Source organism: Mytilus galloprovincialis, chromosome 3 (assembly GCF_965363235.1).
Source record: "Mytilus galloprovincialis chromosome 3, xbMytGall1.hap1.1, whole genome shotgun sequence".
In the NCBI taxonomy this organism is placed as follows: domain Eukaryota; kingdom Metazoa; phylum Mollusca; class Bivalvia; order Mytilida; family Mytilidae; genus Mytilus; species Mytilus galloprovincialis.
Genome location: NC_134840.1, coordinates 98,148,787 through 98,169,943, shown reverse-complemented (window position 1 = coordinate 98,169,943; position 21,157 = coordinate 98,148,787). Strand labels below are relative to the sequence as shown.

Below are 21,157 nucleotides of genomic sequence, written 5' to 3'. Positions count from 1 at the left end.
CAGATCAGGAAAATTATAGGGTTGTCTATATTTCTTTAACCAAGTAAACTCTAGTTTTTTTAAGAAAAGTAGCATAATGTTTTTAAAATATATTAGGTAATTAAAACTTAAATAAAAGTTTATAAACTGTAAATCTATATTTGATAAGCAATGGCTTTTATCATGATTAAGTCCCTTAATCTACGGTAAGTAACACCGTTTATTTGTTTTATGGCATTTAAAAACAGCACCAAAGAAAAACCACATTTAATAAAGTTTCAGCAAACGCATTTTGCTTAGCACTGACATTTCTACTGCCATGTTCTTTGACAAGTTGTACTTCTTGTTATGTAATATTATATATCAGTTCAATCTTTTATGTCTGTAAATCTGTATGCTCCATAAGCCAAATTTGATCTACAAATATCATTTCTGGTTATTTAATAACCTTCATTTGACTGATATGAAAACAATCATTCTTTCACAGCTATGTCTGTTTTCTATCATTAACAACCATATATCAGTAAATCATAAAATCATAGTCAATGCTTCATTTTATCCTGTAATATTTCTACACTTTGATGTCTGTTTCTATAGTAACCAACACCTGAGGCAATTGTTGTTGTTCCTGTCAAATACCTGAAAAACAAAAATAATACAAGACAAGGGGGATAAATACTTTAAATAGTTTCTGTGCATTAATGTGGTATCTAACACTACAGGGAGATAACTCTCTCATTAACATAAATGAAGCCTTTGAATTTTCTTTTTAATATTTGTTATTAGAGATGATTTTTTCTGAAACAAGAGTCTGTAGTCAAAATTCAAATTTGACATATATTTTACAGCATTTGATTGATTGAGTTTGGTGTTAAATGTAATTGTCTGTCCGCCTGGCTATACCATGGCTCATGGGGACCTATTCAAAGTGGAAGAGAAGCCCTGAATACCTGGCAAAATCCATGACATGTAGTAGGTAAACTGGCAAGTCTAATCAATAATAATTGGAATCAAACATAACTGCCATTTGTATGTTCAATTTCGCATTCCTTTTGTTGACAGGCTAGTTATACAGAAGGTAAGCTACTCAGATCATTTGGCCAACAAGGCATCTACATTAAAATAAACATATGTACTAAAGTTGGCCCCAACACCAAAATAAACACATGTACTATAGTTGGCCCTCACACTAACATAACATTTATGCACTAACGTTTTCCCCCCAACTAAAATAAACAGATGTACTTAATTCAAGTTGCTATGGTTCAACCTCATGGTAAACTACATAAAGATCGATATTCTAACTTTACTTTAAATTAACTTAAACCTGATAGGGGAAAGATGAAATGGCAGATGAACAGGTGGATGCACAGATTGAAAAACAAGAGTGCACACGCTGAAATGTCTCGCCTTCTATACTTATCATTGATATTATGTTGATAGTCCTAAGTATAAAGCTAAGCTTTATAACAACTGTACCATAAACTTAACATTAACCAAGATAACTAAACAAAGACCAATGAACCTTGAAAATGAGGTCAAGGTCAGATGGACCATGCCAGGCAGACATGTACAGCTAACAATGCTTCTATACAACATATATAGTTGACCTATTACTTATAGTTTAAGAAAAATATATCAAAACACAAAAACTTAACACTGTGCAATGAACCGTGAAAATGAGGTCACGGTCAAATAAAACCTGCGCGACTGACATAAAGATCATAAAATATTTCCATACACCAAATATAGTTGACCTATGGCATATAGTATTAGATAAAAAGACCAAAGCTCAAAACTTAACTTTGACCACTGAACCATGAAAATGAGGTCAAGGTCACATGACATCTGCCCGCTAGACATGTACACCTTACAATCATTCCATACAACAAATATAGTAGACCTATTGCATATAGTATGAGAAAAACATACCAAAACACAAATTTAACTATAACCACTGAACCATGAAAATGAGGTCAAGGTCAGATGACACCTGCCAGTTGGACATGTACACCTTACAGTCCTTCCATACACCGAATATACTAGCTCTTTTGCTTATAGTATCTGAGATATGGACTTGACCACCAAAACTTAACCTTGTTCACTGATCCATGAAATGAGGTCGAGGTCAAGTGAAAACTGTCTGACAGACATGAGGACCTTGCAAGGTACGCACATATCAAATATAGTTATCCTATTACTTATAATAAGAGAGAATTCAACATTACAAAAAATTTGAACTTTTTTTTCAAGTGGTCACTGAACCATGAAAATGAGGTCAAGGACATTGGACATGTGACTGACTGAAACTTCGTAACATGAGGCATCTATAAACAAAGTATGAAGCATCCAGGTCTTCCACCTTCTAAAATATAACGCTTTTAAGAAGTTAGCTAACGCCGCCGTCGTAGCCGCTGCCGCCGGATCACTATCCCTATGTTGAGCTTTCTGCAAATAAAAGTTGCAGGCTCGACAAAAAAATTATCTCTTCCAGCTGGGCATTGGATTGGTAGGTGCATTAAGATTTATTTTAAACTTATTGTCTGAATAAAAGAGTTTATGTTTTTAATTGTATAACACATTTTTATATTGGTCCAAATTATGGTTGGATGTTGTGTTTTGTGTACTGTTCTTTGTCTGTTGGTATTTTTCTTTTTTAGCCATGGCATTGTCAGTTTATTTTTCACTTATGAGTTTGAATGTCCCTTTGATATCTTTCTCCTCTCTTTTCTCAAATATGACTTTTTTCTTATAATTTTGTATTCTTACATTTACACTTACCAAGGCAAACAGAATTTTATTATTTTTCAAGCTAATAGCATGTAAAAACTTTTGGACAAAAGCATCTAATAATAAAGCATGCCATCAATTACATCCAAGTCATTTGGACTTTCGTAAATAGTTGTCTCATTGGTAATCACATCGCTTTATTTTAAAGTCATAAGAAACCTCAAATCAAAAAAAATTAATGCATATGATTTTTATAACTCAATGGATAGTTTTCATTATAAAACTTATGTACATATACTTTTTTCTGAAGAAAATTCTTTAATTTATTCATATTTAGAAGAAGTTTACTTTATTTGAATAGCTTCCTTCCAGCAAGCTATTCCCCCGACATATTTTCCGTATGCAAGGTGACCTCAGTGTGACCCATCTCGTAAAAATCCGGTGACCACAATACGCATGGATGTCCTTAAAATAAACTATTATCTGAATTTACATGTTAAACACGTGCTCAATTTCCATGCTTTTTTGTTTATTTTTCGTCAATTGTTGACAAACAGGTGACAATCGTTAAACTTCGGCTTCAAAACACGAACTTTAATTACCTGCCATATTTTCACAACAACACTGACCGATTGAGAAAAAAAATTGACAATTATACGAAATTTACACGAAAAAAATGATAAATTCGAGCACAGAAGACGAAGTTTAGGATGTTTGTATGCATTAGTTCAAGAATTGGAAGAATATTATTTTTCACCGGTCACTCGTTTCTTATGACTTTAATGTAGGTATATTTTTCAGTATGTAAATTTAAAGAGATTAATTACCACAAAGTCTGTAGTGCTATATGATCCACAAACCCAAACACTGGAGCTGCTAGAGATGATGCTATTAGTGTCAACTGTAAAAACGTATTTAGCTGAAAAATAATTAATTTTACTGACTTTTGTCCATTGCAAATTATTATATAAATGACAACTGGATTTAATTTTGAGTATTCATTTACACTTATGGTATCAATGTGTTCCAAATTTAAACATCTTTTTTACTATTACTATTTTTTATGCCTTCTGTAAGAATGTTCTTTGATGATTCCATTTTTTTTTCCAAATTCAGTTCAAACAAATTAATTTTGTGAGATTAAAGCTTTTAATGTTTTTTAAATTCAACTTCAATGATTTCTGTTGATTCATTATTATTCGTTGGATACAAATTTTCGTTGGTTGTTTGGTTACAAATGAACCTAGAACTCCTTGTCCAACTAATTGCAAATTTTCTATAGGAATCACAAAATCAAATATCCATGAAAATGCTAGTTTTCCTGAAACTGCGAAAATTGATTCCCATGAAAATAAAAGAATCCACAGAAGTCATTTATATACAAAAGGTGGACTGGCATATAGAATTATAACCATGGTATCTTTGATTATTTTTGTTTATTTCAGTCCATTTTACAATAATCCCAACAAAATAAACATAGGACACTGTTTAAAAATTACCTGTATCATGAGCATCAGAAAACTAAATCTTCAGTTATAAAAAACAACCGAGGTTGACTTTGATAAAATTTCAGTGTAAATAGCAAACTTTATTATACCCCAGTTATCATTTTCTATATGAAATAAGTACACAATATTTTGACTATTTTTTCACATTGCAAACATTGAACTATTGGACTGATCAATAGCTTCCCACTATTAGACCTCTATGAAACTATTTCATCGCAAGCATCATTATATTTTACACACTTTCCAATGCAGCTACGAGACTGGAGGATTTTGAAAACAGTACGACATTGCGTTTCACCTATTGTATCTAGGATTGATGTCAGTGCAAGACTTAGACTTAGCATTTCAGAATATTTATGTAGTAAACATTATGGTTGGGTTAGTGCTTTTTATATATATTACGATATTTGATTTATCACAGCCATTTATTGTCTGTTGTCTTTCGATATATTAAAACACTTACTGACTGGATACTCGTGAAAAAGTAAGTTTATTGTCCCCTAGGATAAAACTATTGCCCTCAGCACAAAAACACCTCAGATAAAAAGTTGCACCTCTTGGGGACAATAAAACTATTCCACTCATACCCAGTCAATAAATATACAATTCAAACTTTTTCATACATATCTTATATGAATAATGATAAATATCAACATATAAAATAAATATAAATACCTTGCTTATATTGGAAGGGTGTAGCTTGACTGTAGCATTAGTAACATCACAGTACCTGGAAAAGGTTTTCTGAAAGAAATCATACAAAATTGTTTGTTTTTTTTAAAGTTTAAAATTTTTGGTAATACAAATGTTTAAACCTGTTTTTTGCAAAGATTTGAATGAGAAGGCAAAAAGACTGCACTAGTCATTTAATCTATTTCCTTACTTTTCCATTTGTCTGAGTTAACAATAATCTGTTTGTGATTTTTTTCATAAGTAACAAAGGGAAGTAACTCGAAAAGGGAAGTAACTCGAAAATAAAATGAACAGAACATGAAAATAAGAATGTGTGGTATGCAAATGTTAGCAATTATAGGCAATAGTACAACCTACAATAATGTACTATAAACATGTGTGTAATACAACAAATTTGCAAGGATTTCTTAAACCCCAATGTGAGCTATTGGATAGATTGTGTTTACAGAACTTATTTGTATATAAAAACTTGAAAACGGCCTCTTGGTACCATAATTAAAGAGGTCCCAAAAATCAATCTTATTCAAATCTATAAACTTTTATTATGTTATGTGAAGCTAGTGAACATTTGCAAACACAAACTATTGCGATCAACAGAAATATTACGGTATATAAAAGCAGAGTTTGGACATGAAAATCTGCATATATGTGCAATATAACAAATACAGCAAATCCATAATAAAAACATATTACTGTCATAAAGCAAGCTTGTTTATAGTACACAGAAACTTTTCTTTTTTACCCCTGTTGCTGTAGTATAAATAGGCTAAAACATGTATTTATATCAAGAAAAAGTAAAAATAGGGCAAAATATACTATTTTGAAATGACTATGCATTTACATTAGCATTAGATATTAATTTGATTAGTCTGGCATTATGGGAAGTCAAAAATTTCATGAATTAAAGTCTGAAGACTTAAAGCTTACAATTATACAAAAAGCCACTATTTACCAGTACAACTCTCAATCTATTTTTCAGATACTGTAAAAACACAAATATATATTTGTTTACTTTCTTTGACAACTTTAAACCTGGTGTAGCTTTCATTGTTATTTTCAACATAAATTTAATTGAAGACGTTTAGACTACAAGGTTTATTTCATTTTTTGTTATTTTATAAAGTTTATTATGTCAAAGCTTTAAAATTCAATAATGAATCAAGGTACAACTGTATTACAGCACCATCACTTGATATGTGAGAGTAAATATCCTAGAAGTGGATACCTATATGGTTCATATATATATTGTATGTAGGGATGTTTTAATCAAATGAAATAAATCTATACACACACAGCACTTCCATGATTTATAGGGTTATTGTTTATGAGAACAAGAAATGAGTTTATGATTCTATAAAAGATCACAACATGTATAGAAAAACTGTCCTAATAACAGCCTGTCCATTCTACAAAACAAATTTAACCAATCAAAGTGTCTCACAAATGTCACATGGTTTTACTTTTTCAAATACTATACTTAAACAACTATCCCAGTTTAGGTAATTATGACATGTAATATATGGTCAATTTTTTTTTAAATACTAACAGTTATTACATTTCTAAAATTTACACTTACTGGAGGTGGTAGAGATATGTAACGGAAATACAGTGAGGCAAGAATTAATAAAACATCTCTTCCTAATATCACAACTGCTAAAGGCACTGAAAATTTATAACAAATATGGTAAACCATAAGTAAAATCAATATTAATATTCATATCTCCACTGCAAAAGGCACTGATAAATAATAACAGATATATATGTTACAGTAATAAGAAAAAATATAATAGCACATCCAAATATCATCAATATTAATTTTTTAAATATAATTTATCCCTCATGAGAAAGGAAATCAAGTCCCTGAAAAAAGCATTTTAAATATACAACTGCTTACATCTATATAATTCCCAATGACGTTTCCCTCCTTAAATATACAATAAAGAAATGGAAGTATAACATAGGTAGAGTAAGTGACCCATATTCGCCGCATAATTCAGGCATTTCCACTTACATATGACCTACATTTGAATATATATTTGGAACTTTTTATGTAAGTTTCAGAAATTTTACCTTATGAAAAAAATGTTTGATAAAGGAATTATCTTCAAAACATTGGTTATTTGTTTTATTGTTCTAAATATGAACCCAAACTCAAGAGGAAATCAAGTTGTTAGTATACCTTGGAGGACAAATTTGAGCCGCAATGTATGATATGACCATCCTCATTATCCTGGTATATTATAAAAAGAATGTTTGTTATTACATGAATAAACTTCTGAGATCATTCCTATATGATTTTTCTCATAAATATTTCCTTGAAGACTGTGCATGGCTGCTAAATCCTAGACGTAAAAGCCAAAAAAAAATTTAAAACACCTACATATAACCTTGGAAATGGGGTAAAGAGGAATATCAAACTTTTGAACATTACAAACAGCCTTAACCATAGGCAAGTACTGGGGAAATGCAAACAAATTTTACAGAAAAAATAGCAAAATGGCGAAAATATGTCCATGGCAAATATGGGGCACCCACTCTTATTGCCTTTTTACATCCTCTAAAGAATTTCCAGTGAATGTTTCAGATGAATATCTATAACATAAACACATTGTTTCTTTGACTGTGGAGGTTATATCTTCATATTATGTTACTTTGTGTACAGTCTATCCCGGACCATCACAAATGTTTACCCCAACTTAATATATTGTCCTAGCCTGCTTTAAAAAAAAATATTTCAATCAGTTCACATTCCAAATTGTATATATAAATGTATGTAGTCTTTGCGCCGTGTTTGGAAATTTAAAAATTGTACCAGTGTCTGTGATAATTCATTTGACATCATGCTTTTACCGAGGAAGGATATCTGTTAACCAAAATATCTAACATATTGTTTGTTTTTTTGTGTTTTTTGCTGATGTTTTAGACTTGTTATATATCTTATTTTGTATTGTACTGAATCCTAATTATATGATCCATCGGCCCGTAAGATTTATTGTTGACCATTTATTCAGTCATTTAAATATATATATATATTAAGTTTTACCTGGCATCAAACTGGACATTGTTAGTGTCACAGTCAATACACTGACCAGTAATTTATCTGCTAGAGGATCTAAGGCTGACCCAAGAACTGTCATCTGATTGAAATTCCTAGCAATATAGCCATCTAACTGATGGAGAAAAAAACATATAATTGACACAACTGCTTAAAACAAATGGGCGATTTCTATGCACACAACACAAGGTTAAATTTTTTTCTGCATATAAAATATCAAGAATAAAAATAAAAGGCTTTTTGTAAATCTACTATCATTACTCTGATATGGTAAGAGAACTAGTGCATGTAGCTATATAGAGTTCAAGGTACATTTTTTTATTCATTAGCTTTTTAGTGGACATACATATAAACTTCAAATGATCACTGACTTCACCTTTCTATAGGTTTTTCAAATATTTTTTTTATATTGTAACAATCAAATGGGGATAGTTAATGATAATCTTGAAATCTTGAAATTAACTGTAAACATGGTAAACGATCAATCACATGTTATACTGAATTATAAGAAGATTTCTATGTTAATATTCAATCTATGCATTGGAATTTTATTTTAACATATTGAAATGATCTAATTCCTATGATTGCATCATGTACATGATAAATTAGTAACTTTCTCCACAAGTAAAAAGACTTTTTGAGTGATTAAAAAAAATTGCTTTATCAGGGGTGATAACTCAAATACATTTGTAATTTAGATTTTGTTAAAACACATACAAAAAGATTCATTTATTTTGATTTATTTTGTGACACTTAGCAACAAAAACATTTTCGACGACAACATTATTCTTTTCACTTACTTAAAGCAATTTTTAAGAGCTCTCTGTTCATGTTTTGTTTCAAATTTCTACTATTAAGTTTCCTATCTAGTCACATAATAAATAGTGTGTCAGAAATTTCAAAATCATTCAAAATTAAGAAATATATCCCTAATGCATAGTTCTAATTCCTTGTACAGGTTTGAATTTATTATGATCTCATGTATAATCCATACAAAATATTAGCTTTTTAAAAAGCACACAGCTTGGAAAGAATTTTGATAGGTGGCCTTCTGTGCACTTTCATACAACCTCAATACTTAAACGGTCACTTTTCTATCATAAGTATCTGAGACAAAAATTGTATGGTCCCATGCAGAAGCTATAGTGTTTGTTAAATGTTGACACCATGGTTTATTTAGTTAGAGAAATGTGTACATGTCACTTACAACATCTGTCATTCCAGCAACCACAAATACACAAAATGCTGGAGTATAAGCTTCTTGTACAACTAGATATCCCAGGAACGGTGTTGCCACTATTCTTGACATTGTTAACACATTTGGTATATTTATAATTTGTTCTTTCTGAAAAACATAAAAAAATGTATGTGAACTTTTGATTTTAAATAAGAATAATATATGTGTACATCATTTTTTTTGTACATGATATAAATACAAAAAATTAGGTACATGTTTTAAATGTTGCTAGATTAAAAGATATAAAAATTGTATAATATTGCTTTTCCTTATCCTTTGAAACACTGAAGATCAATTTTGGTTTTTGGTGGGGTTAATAGTTCTAAGTCTATACTGAGTTTTTGTGATGTATATTGATATTATAGCCTGTTTTTTTATGACTGTTTGTATTTTGGATGGTTTTCTTTTTTTGCCATGGCATTGTTAGTTTCTCTTGCATTGTCTTGTATGTATGTTTTCAAAAAGGTTTACCAGCATATACATTATATGCATGTACATTTATATAACGTAGATTTTATGGTAGTCCAAAAAAATGTTTCTTCAGCTCATTTTTGGCTTAGAATAACAGACCAAATAAATTATTTATCATCATAACTAGTCATTAACATGATAAAGTATATAGCATGATTAAAATGCATCAACATGATTAAGGTTGATTACTACACACATTTTGTGGTTGGATATTTACTTTTTATTACTAAAAAGATATTTGAGATGAGTTGATTTGAAAGTGTTGAGTTGTGATTTTCAGTGTTTATGTACATGATGTACATGCTGTCATGGCTGTATAAACATGATAAACATGATGAAGGAGATCAAAAATCATTAATTTCAAATGCAAATAATGATGTTAAGCATGTATCTGCATACCCTTGAATACATAATACATGTACATGAAATATACCTATTGTGGCATTTATTTAATATGTTCATATAGGGAGAGAGAAACACTGATTGACAGTGTTGAAGAGCTGCCATAAAGCCCTCAACATTTTATGAAATTTTCTGATATACCAGTGTATGTGGGGATCCCTATATTGAGTATAACATCTTACATAAACATACAATATCTTTAATGTCCTTTAATGAATCTTTGTCAGGAGTGTTGGGTGTATCTGATGATCGGTTGTAAACACTTGTGGTTGAAAATGTACGATTCAAATCTTGGTAGTATTGGACATTGTTTTTAAAAAGATCAATTTGACCAATATGAAAGCCATTCTTCTTCGATAGTTGATGTCTCTGACACTTGTTGTTGGATATATCCTGAGTGTTTAAAGGTATCCCAAGTATGGCAAAACCAATGGATTGCTGGTTTGTTTTAGGGAAAGTATCATTGCTTTTGAGAATTCGACTGTTGAATTTAGTGCATGGCAGTAAGATGTTTCTTTTCAAACACATTCGACAAGCTGTCATTTCCGCACATCTAAAAATATACATCATAGACATTCTTTTATCCAGCAAGGGGAATATACATTAAACAATATTGTTTTGAAAATAAACTCATGGGCGCAGCCATTTTAAATATAATCTGTAAATAAAAAACATTGAAGCATATAAAAATTCTTTATTTATGGTAATAAAATTGTAAAAATGTGTATATTTAATGCATTTCCTTTACATTTATTTCCACTATTTTAGTAAAGACGTCAAAACTATTTTTTAGTGACTATGTAATTAAAATCCGGAAACAATTCGGTTAAAAATCCGTGACGTGTAAATTTCATCACTCCTGAAAGAAGAACAGGGCAGGGACTGTGACAGTTTGATAAATTATGACAACCAATGATAAACAGGTAAACAAACTGTCAAAATAAAGATTATTTAAAATGTGTTAAAAAAAACAACCACAATCATTGCTACAGAAAATGTTAAACTAGGAAAATCCATGAATTCAAATTTACTTTGTTATAAATAGTTTTTCCAGGAAATGTGAGAAAAAAATGTAAGCTGATATTGATATGAGACTAGACTTGAAAGGATATAACACTTGGGTCCTATAATACTATCACTATATATTAGTCCAAGTGCAGTTCCCTGTTACAGGAACAAATTGATAGACAAATAAGCTTTATTTAGAATTAGAGTCAGTATTGAGACTTTTACCCACAAATAACTACAGAATACACAAGCAATGGGAAGTAATTATGCAGAATTATAAGCATTTCAATTAAAGCTAAAAGAAAATAAGAAATGATGAGTTAAGCCTTTTCGACTGATTTTTATAGCTCGTTCTTATGTTGTAACATTATACCACAGTCCCAGGTTAGGGGAGGGTTGGGATCCCGCTAACATGTTTAACACACCACATTATTTATGTATGTGCCTATCCCAAGTCAAGAGCCTTTAATTCAGTGGTTGTCATTTGTTTATGTGTTACATATTTGTTTTTCATTCATTTTTTTCTAAAAATAAGGCCGTTAGTTTTCTCGTTTGAATTGTTTTACATTGTCATATCAGGGCCTTTTATATCTGACTATGCGGTATGGGCTTAGCTAATTGTTGAAGGCCGTACTGTGACCTATTGTTGTTAATTTCAGTGTTATTTTGGTCTCTTGTGGACCATGTGGACAGTTGGTTGGAAATCATAACACATCTCTTTTTTTATATATAAGCATGCTTAGAAAGTAGTCCAAATAATTATGACATAGATGTACATGATGTAAGGCGTCAAAAAAAAAAATTTATAATAGCATTTCAACATGTTCAAGATGTCATAATTATTTGGACTAGCTTAGAAAGATGGTAAAATGTAATTAATAGATTAAAGACATGAAAGATAGGATAGGATAAAAAATTGGACATTAGGAAAAGGTATATTAATAAAAAAAATTTGTCTACATGTATGTAAGACTCAGATTGACTTCCGGTCTCTAATCTGAGTCTAACATAAATGTATAAAGCCCCTATACTACACCCATTATTGTCCACACATTTTTCACAATAAAAAATAAACATTTAGCTGTCTTACACATTCTGTAAAAAAAATAATGAACCTAATCTTAACTTGTGGTATTCATGCTATTTTTGTGCTGCAACTCATGACTGGGGACATATATCAATATTCCATGCATGTGTCTTAGTTTATCCACCAGGACTTTCATATATACTCACACCTACATTTCTGTCAGATATTTAAGATTTATAATTCAGAATTCAGTTTGTATATTTACCATGTTTACCCACAAAAAAAAAATCAAAAACAATTAAACATGTTAAATGTTAAGAAAATTTTGTAATCTCAATGAAATATATGGGAACCTAATGGTAAAGATTGGCAAATCAATGAATTTCTATTTAAGTTTAAAGGTTTGAAATGTTGCAATTGTTAACTTTGTTTTTTTTTATATATATAAGTCATTGAGGTAAAATAAAAAAGATAAACTATTAATCCTAGAACCTGGCTTCAATCTATTTTTCAAGGTTCTGTTATATTCTGACATCCATTTTGACACAATCACATTTATTGAAATCCACCCTATTATTTAGAATTCAGCCAATTTCAGGGAATGTTCATCAGTCAATGGGCATATAGTAGGTACCCCCTATTCTGTTTTTTTTAACAATGTTTAAAGTTATAAATACTTTCTGTCATTAGATATTTTTCTTTAAATAGGCAAATGGAGTTGAGGATGAACCTCTCTTTGATCCTAGTATTCTGCGAGAGTTAGACTTTGAACACAAATCAAGAGCAACATATAATCCAAATATATCACCACAGAACCCAGGAGAAATGCTAAAACTCAGACCACTCTATAAATCTGATTATGATAAAGGTAAGTATTTTTATGAAAGTATCGATTAACATCTGTTTTTATAAGACCGCAAAAATTGAAAATTTTTTGGTCGTATATTGGTATCACGTTGGCGTCAGCGTCATCATCGTCCGAATACTTTTGGTTTTCGCACTATAACTTTAGTTTAAGTAAATAGAAATCTATGAAATTTAAACACAAAGTTTATGACCACAAAAGGAAGGTTGGGATTGATTTTGGAAGTTTTGGTCCCAACAGTTTAGGAATTAGGGGCCAAAAAAGGGCCCAAATAAGGATTTTCTAGGTTTTCACACTATAACTTTAGTTTACAGTGACTTGACTGATAGTGTTGCTATCCAAGAATTGCAATTCATTCAAAATTTTGACCAAATTGCAATTTGTTTTATTAAACCAAATTGTTCAACTGGTCAGAAATTTGAACAAATTGTTCAGTCAAAATGTGAAAGTGCAAGGTGATAAAATAAATCATACTTACAATCCTATAAGACTTTAACTCCACTGTGTTGATGTTATTTTTAAATTAGTTTATCAATCTGTATAGGTATATATAGCTATTACCATACTAAAGGTGAACTGTTTTATTTGTAATTGCTATAAAAATGTCCAAACTAAGCTTTTATATAGTTTTTCTTTCAAAATGTATTCTATATTCATAAGAATCACACAGTATATGAATAAAAACATCATATTCAGTAAAATAATTTGTAAAATTGCAATATATTTGTAGGAAGGGGAGATAATCTTTTTTGGTTTCAAAAAGTCTTTATTCAAAAGAATAGTATTTTAGGTTATTTCCCCAAGGAAACTTATCAATAGCATATTGTTATTTCACATATAGTTTACTGAATATATGATGTATTATTTTAAATGATATATGATTCTTATAAATATAAAATCCTTTTCGAAAGAAAAACTATATAAAAGCTTAGGTTGGACATTTTTATAGCAATTCAAAATAAAATAGTTGACCTTTAGTATGGTAATGGCTATAATATAACATATATGATATAATATATCAATACAGTGGAGTTAAAGGCTTATAGGATTGTAAGTATATTTTATTTTATCACCTTGCACTTTCACATTTTGACTGAACAATTTGTTCAAATTTTTGACCAGCTGAACAATTTGGATCAATAAAACAAATTGCAATTTGGTCAAAATTTTGAATGAGTTGCAATTGGTATAATTATATTATATCATATATGTTATATTATAGCCATTACCATACTAAAGGTCAACTATTTTATTTTGAATTGCTATAAAAATGTCCAAACTAAGCTTTTATATAGTTTTTCTTTCGAAAAGGATTTTATATTTATAAGAATCATATATCATTTAAAATAATACATCATATATTCAGTAAACTATATGTGAAATAACAATATGCTATTGATAAGTTTCCTTTGGGAAATAACCTAAAATACTATTCTTTTGAATAAAGACTTTTTGAAACCAAAAAAGATTATCTCCCCTTCCTACAAATATATTGCAATTTTACAAATTATTTTACTGAATATGATGTTTTTATTCATATACTGTGTGATTCTTATGAATATAGAATACATTTTGAAAGAAAAACTGTATAAAAGCTTAGTTTGGACATTTTTATAGCAATTACAAATAAAACAGTTCACCATTAGTATGGTAATAGCTATATATAACTATACAGATTGATAAACTAATTTAAAAATAACATCAACACAGTGGAGTTAAAGTCTTATAGGATTGTAAGTATGATTTATTTTATCACCTTGCACATTCACATTTTGACTGAACAATTTGTTCAAATTTCTGACCAGTTGAACAATTTGGTTTAATAAAACAAATTGCAATTTGGTCAAAATTTTGAATGAATTGCAATTGTTGGATAGCAACACTATCAGTCAAGTCACTGTAAGTGAATAGAAATCTATGAAATTTTGACACAAGGTTTATGACCACAAAAGGAAGGTTGGGATTGATTTTGGGAGTTTTGGTTCCAACGGTTTAGGAATTAGGGGCCAAAAAAGGGCCCAAATAAGCATAATTCTTGGTTTTCGCACAATAACTTTAGAATAAGAAAATAGAATTTAATGAAATTTGAACACAAGGTTTATGAACACAAAAGGAAGGTTGGGATTGATTTTGGGAGTTGAGATCCCAACAGTTTATTATTTGGTTATCTTCTGGAAAATGTAAAAAGTTCTGCTAGTATGTTAGCTTAAACTTGTACAAACAACAGTCCCTGAATTTTCACATGCAATGTACAAAACAACATGTGGAGCTTGAAGTACTGAATTCATCCCTGGTTTTTGGTAGTGTTAGATATAGGAAGATGTGGTATTAATGCCAATGAGACAACTCTCCATCCAAGTCACAATTTATAAAAGTAAACCATTATAGGTCTTGGTACAGTCTTTAACACGGAGTCTAGGCTCACACCAAACAGCAAGCTATAAAGGGCCCCAAAAATTATTAGTGTAAAACCATTCAAATGGGAAAACTAACGGTCTAATCTACATAAAATACGAGAAACAATTGAAACACTTAGCATGATTAGCTGAATCTTTAGTTTTGTGTGCAATGATTCGTGCACTGTTGCTGGTCTTTTTTCTTTTGGCCTAAGTTATATTGTTTTTTGACTAATTGTTTTGATTGCCACCTTGATGTCTATTCAAGCTCAAATATTACCTGAATTATATCATTAAAAATATGCCTTGACCTATAATGGCTTACTTTTTATAAATTGTTACTTAAATGGAGAGTTGTCCCATTGCACTCATACCTCATCTTCCTATATCTACTTAACCATGTTAAAAACATCATGACTTACCTAGCTACTTATAAAAAAGAAGATGTAGTATGATTGCCAATGAGACAACGCTCCATAAGAGACCAAATGACCAGATATTAACTACTATAAGTCATGTATGGCCTTCACCAATGACCAAAGCTCACATCACATAGTCAACTATAAAAGGCCCCAAAATGACAATTGTAAAACAATTCAAACGGGAAAACAGTATACTTTTAAAATATGACTAATCATGATTCTGTTTAAAATCACTCAGAAAGAATCCCAATGATATTGTAATTGCTAGTGATTTAAAGTGAAACCACTAAGATCATGAAGATTTATAACCCTATTACATACTATTGATTAAGAGCGCATTTGTTTCTAACCTAAACGATGTAAACGACTACACGCGTAGTCGTTTAATCCATTTGTTTCTTACATTTTTTGGTCAACGTTGACATCGTTCACATAAACGATGTACGTGCAAAATAGTCGCGTAGTCGTTGATAGTTTATCGTTGAGACGTGTAAACGATAAATTTGTTTCTGCACCTGTCGTTTAAATAATTATGAGCACGTGTTGTTTTCGCAAAGTCCTGGTTATTCATTTCCCGCACTTTTACCTGTTTGTTTACAGTGCGTGAGTGTAATCTATTTTTGTCTGACAACGTGGGGTCGATAAAGTTTATTAAACGATGTATTTGTTTCTAGCAGCTTAACGTTTACTAAACGATAGTCATCGATGAGAAAATTTCGGGTTAGAAACAAATGCACTCTAAATATAGACTGCAATCATAGAACAATTAATTAAATATAGACTACAATCTTGTGAACTCTATAAAGCATTAAAACCCAATGAATTTGAAAATTAAGAGAGAGAACAGATAATTTGGGAATATTATATTAAGAGTCCAATGAGAGTATGCATGGTATACAAATTGAAAAATAATGTGAAAAAACTAAATTTCATTAGAAGACAATTAATGGTTTCAGTTCAGTCTACTTGTATACATCAACCTGTTTACATTTATTCACAGGCTATATGAATTTATTGAGTCAGTTGACCAAAGTTGGAAATGTCTCCAGAGAAGAGTTTGAAGGTAAATACTATTATATTTTAATTATAGAATTAAATACTCTGTATTTTTCGTTGGATATCAATTTTAGTCGGTTTCTTGGGTACAGGTGAACCATGAATTCAAATGTTCAACGCATAACATATTTTCAATAGACTTGGTACATGTATATGCAGAGATTGGCAAAACAACGAAATCAAATCTCCAAGAAAATGCAAGTTTTCAGCAATCCACGAAAATTGATACCCATGAAAATAAATGAATCCACATAATTCTAGCTTCAAACTTTTCTATGAATAATTAAATTTAATTTACTGACAATTCAGAAATTTCTACATACTTTTATTTTTGCCACAGATTCATAGTTGAACAAAAATGTGAGACCAATTTGCATTTCAGAAAATACTGCATACAAAGAATCCTACTAATATTAAGAAATTATGCAAGCTTTCATATTTACGTTGTAACTTTTTCAATAATAAAAACACTGCAACAATATCTGAATAGCCAGTGCTTATTTCTTATTTTCAGCAAGATTTAATGATCTGAAAGGTTGTGGAGATACATATTATATAGTTGTGATAGAAGACATGTCTTTAAACCAGGTGATAGGAACCGGTTCTCTGGTGAAAGAAAGAAAGTTTTTACGACAGTGTGCATCTGTAAGTATTAGGAAAACATAATTAAGAAATAAACAGTTAGCAGTTTACACCATCGTACAAATTATGAAATCACAAATACAAACAAAACCAATTCAGTACACTTTAGCTGAGGAACCATAAGGTGGTACCTGACACTACAGGGAGATAACTATTTAAAAACATCTAGACATTTTAATCACGTTGTATTGTTAAGAAAATATAAAGCTTCTCAATGATCAAAATTAGTTTTTTTCAAACTGCTTTGCCTTTATATCCTATGAAATTATTCCAATAAAGTGCTTGGTTCAAGTTTTTTAAATTTTTTTATTCTAATCAAAGGGTCAGAGTTAATATTTTGTCAGAATTTTATGAAAATTAAACGAGCCAAATTAATTTTAGTCAAGGTGTTGGTTACCACCTTAATAGCTTAAGCCCAACTTGTTTTGACTCTGGGCACTTAAAGGTATGATATGTGCATTTTAAGGCTTAATTTTCCTACTTTTTGTGGATGATATACAGTATAGGGTAAATCAAATTATATTCATGCTTGCTATAACAATTTAATTCTTTACAGGATGGAATAAGCAAATAGTTGTGCAAAACCCCTTCAATTTGTAAGGTGACACTTGCCATCAATAGTAAGAAAACCCTGTTTGTAAATGGTTTGGCTACTTCTGGTGGAATACTGCAAACTAACTTTTTATAAATGTCCAATGAGTGACACATGTCTTTCAATATAAAGTAAAATATATAAAAAAAAAATTAAAATAATACTTTTTCAGAGAGGTAGAATAGAAGATATTGTAGTGAACAATGCTTACAGAGGAAAACAGTTGGGGAAATTGTAAGTATCTTTATACCACAGTGCATAATTTTTGTGTTAGTATTTCATTAATTTAGAGCTATTTAATATTTGTTCACAAATTTTGAGAAACATCTTATTAACTTACAGCATTAGTCTAAGAGTGAGTTGCATTAGTTTTATAACAAAGACATTTACACTCATAAGTTGAAAAAATAAACTAACACCATGATTAAAAAAGAAAAAGACAAACAGACAAGAGACACAAAATAGAAAACTAAACACTTAGCAACAAAAAGACATTATAAGTCGAAAAATAATAACACCATGGTTACAAAAGAAACTAAACACTTAGCAACATGAACCCTACTGTAAAAAGACACATTTCAACCATTAGTTCTTGATTTGCATTAGTTTCTAATTTTGCACCAAAAATTACTGTTATTGTCCTTTGGCAAGAATTTTTACTGCTTTTCGTAATGGAGATTCCACCACTACGGCGGACCATCATGAATATAGCTAAATTAAATTTTATTTCCATTGCAGGTTGTTGGATGTATTAACAATTTTGTGTCAGAAGATAGACTGTTATAAACTGTCATTAGAATGTTTAGACGGGATGGTCAAGTTTTACAAACAGTTTGGATTTGATAAAGAGGATGGACAAAATTACATGGTTCAACGATTTCATGATTGAAGTACGAAAAAAATAGGGAAATTTATGTGATAAATACAATTGTGGGTTTAAAATGCATGTAGAGGTTTTTAAATAATCAAACCAAAGTCAATTTTTGCAGCATTACAAATTTATTTACACAACGATATATGAATATTTAACTGAGGATAAAAGTCTATGTATGCTAATATTTAAAATCATGTATTTAAAATGGTATACAAATATAATGGGATAAGGTTAATCAAATCATTGAAGCATAGCTATAGGTTAAAACAGTCTATATTGTAAAATTAATTTGATCATTTTGGGCTTCTGGTAGAAAAGTACACATATAGGTAGAAAGTTTAAAAATAACTTTACATCAATTGGATGGCCTGTAATCAATCTATATTTATTTAATCATAAGATATTTACTTTGTAGTATTTATGCTGTCTCTTTATCAATCTGTCAATATTTGGTATATTTTAATTTGTTTTGTATCATGTACACATGATGTACACTGAGGTATTAAGGCTTTAAATATTAATTGTTGTATTAATTATTAAGTTAGTTTTGCCTTATTCAGTACACATGCCTTACATAGCCAAGGTACATCTTTAAACATAGCAATTGTCATTTTATTAGGGTGGTAATTAAGTCCACCAAAAAAAAATCGTTGAAAATTTGAACCTTATGAAATATAGCAGAGACCTTTCAAGAGTCTTCACTAAAAAGTAATAGTAATAAAGTATGAGATTAAAAATTGTTGCAATTAAATGTAAGATGTCAATTTAATTTAAGAAATGGTTATTTCACTTCAAGCTCTTTGCTCATTTTAACAAAGGTACCATATTTTGTCATTATGATCTTTCCTGTGTCTGTATCTGTCACTCTTCATTAAATTTGTTATCAAAGTGAAAGAAGGGTGTGTCATGTTAGAAACTTAAATTTTATTTTTTTTAAAGTTGGTAAACTTCTACATTTAGAGCAGCAATCAGACAATCATACAATTGAAGTAGACATCTAGAGGTCACCATAAAATCTTATAGTGATCGGATTTAATGATCATCAAATATTATATATGTGTTGTAGTCATGTGACTTTGAGTTATATATTGTCATGTGATCATTGAGTAATAATTTTTTGTTCCTCCTGTTGATTCATTTATTTTCATGGGTACCAGTTTTCATGAATTTATAGGAAACATTTTATTTTCTTGGATATTTGATTTAATTGTTTTGCCACAGTCTGGAAGCCTATAGAAAATGTGTAATTTATTGGTTGTTGAAATTTGTGGTTCACCAATACTCAAGCAATCCATGAAAATAGGTATCCCTAGAATTATTATGAATCCACAGTATTAGATATAAAATCTGTATGCATATTCATAGGTTTGTGATATCTTTACATATCGATATATTATGATATTGATGGATGATTTGAATTAAATAATATAAATAATTACTTCAGCATCAAATATGTCCACAATATTAAAAATTGGCATTCATAAGTTCAGTTGTGATTAAATGCTTGGGGTTGCATTAATAAGATTTCACATTTCTGACTTTCAGTAAAAGGATCTGCAATATTAAATGCACTCATTCAGTTTTCCAATTTAATGTATTGTATCAATTTTAAAAGTCGTTTTGTTTTGCCTGTAATGAAATTAAAGGCAAAAAACTTATTTTTCCTGGGAAATTCTTAAGATTTTATTGTGATTATTAGAACGACATTAATGTGAAGTAATATGTCAGATACTTTTGTATGTTGTAAATAATTTTGTTTGTGTAATAACTTAAAATGTATTTATTTCTTTTATGAAATCCATATAATTAATATCAGGATCTCTATATATTCAGCATAATTACCCATAATGCCTTTGGGGTTTATCATAAACTTTATGTAAATCATTGTACAATACATTTCATATTTCACTAGTACATCATTTATGGGTTCCCAAATGGGAGGAAGATGAATTTTTCTAAATATTTAGTGAAGTTTTCTGTTGGATGTGTTCATGTTTTTATTGGTCCAAATAAGTACCTAATTCATTTCATTATTTCTTGTAAAACTAAAATTACTTTGATCAAAACTTGGAACAATAAACGAAACCCTCATCCACTTTAACAACAACCAAAAAAAATCAATTTTCTACAAGATTTTATTGTTCACAATATAAACATTGCTATGTCACTAAATTTTTAGTTTGCCTATTAATATTCATAT

The 21,157-nt window shown here is 29.8% G+C and overlaps 2 protein-coding genes across 2 annotated transcripts; one reads left to right on the top strand and one right to left on the bottom strand.

The window, feature by feature from the left end:
* Positions 1 to 232: 232 nt before the first annotated feature.
* LOC143069513 (cardiolipin synthase (CMP-forming)-like) lies at positions 233 to 10,741 on the bottom strand. Its single transcript, XM_076244192.1, has 7 exons — positions 10,268 to 10,741; positions 9,173 to 9,310; positions 7,954 to 8,080; positions 6,487 to 6,572; positions 4,893 to 4,961; positions 3,537 to 3,628; positions 233 to 618 (listed from the first exon to the last, which is right to left on the bottom strand). The coding sequence occupies exons 1-7, from the start codon at positions 10,649 to 10,651 to the stop codon at positions 522 to 524; spliced, it is 993 nt and encodes a 330-aa protein (XP_076100307.1). The 5' UTR covers positions 10,652 to 10,741; the 3' UTR covers positions 233 to 521.
* Positions 10,742 to 10,879: 138 nt separating this feature from the next.
* On the top strand, positions 10,880 to 19,114 carry LOC143069512 (glucosamine 6-phosphate N-acetyltransferase-like). Its single transcript, XM_076244191.1, has 6 exons — positions 10,880 to 10,998; positions 12,819 to 12,978; positions 16,794 to 16,856; positions 17,364 to 17,494; positions 18,256 to 18,317; positions 18,822 to 19,114. Exons 1-6 carry the CDS (start codon positions 10,978 to 10,980, stop codon positions 18,970 to 18,972), a joined length of 588 nt encoding a protein of 195 aa, XP_076100306.1. The 5' UTR covers positions 10,880 to 10,977; the 3' UTR covers positions 18,973 to 19,114.
* The last annotated feature ends 2,043 nt before the right edge of the window (positions 19,115 to 21,157 follow it).

Bases quoted from the DNA above. Each gene is read 5' to 3' on its own strand.
- LOC143069512 (XM_076244191.1), top strand. From the start codon at position 10,978: ATGACAACCAATGATAAACAG. The intron at 16,857-17,363 runs GTAAATACTATT...TCTTATTTTCAG, and splicing joins CTCCAGAGAAGAGTTTGAAG to CAAGATTTAATGATCTGAAA. The intron at 17,495-18,255 runs GTAAGTATTAGG...ATACTTTTTCAG, and splicing joins TTTTACGACAGTGTGCATCT to AGAGGTAGAATAGAAGATAT.
- LOC143069513 (XM_076244192.1), bottom strand. From the start codon at position 10,651: ATGTCTATGATGTATATTTTTAGATGTGCGGAAATGACAGCTTGTCGA. The intron at 9,311-10,267 runs GTATGTTTATGT...TATGTTTTTCAG, and splicing joins TAAAGGACATTAAAGATATT to AAAGAACAAATTATAAATAT. The intron at 619-3,536 runs GTAATTAATCTC...TTTGTTTTTCAG, and splicing joins ATAGCACTACAGACTTTGTG to GTATTTGACAGGAACAACAA.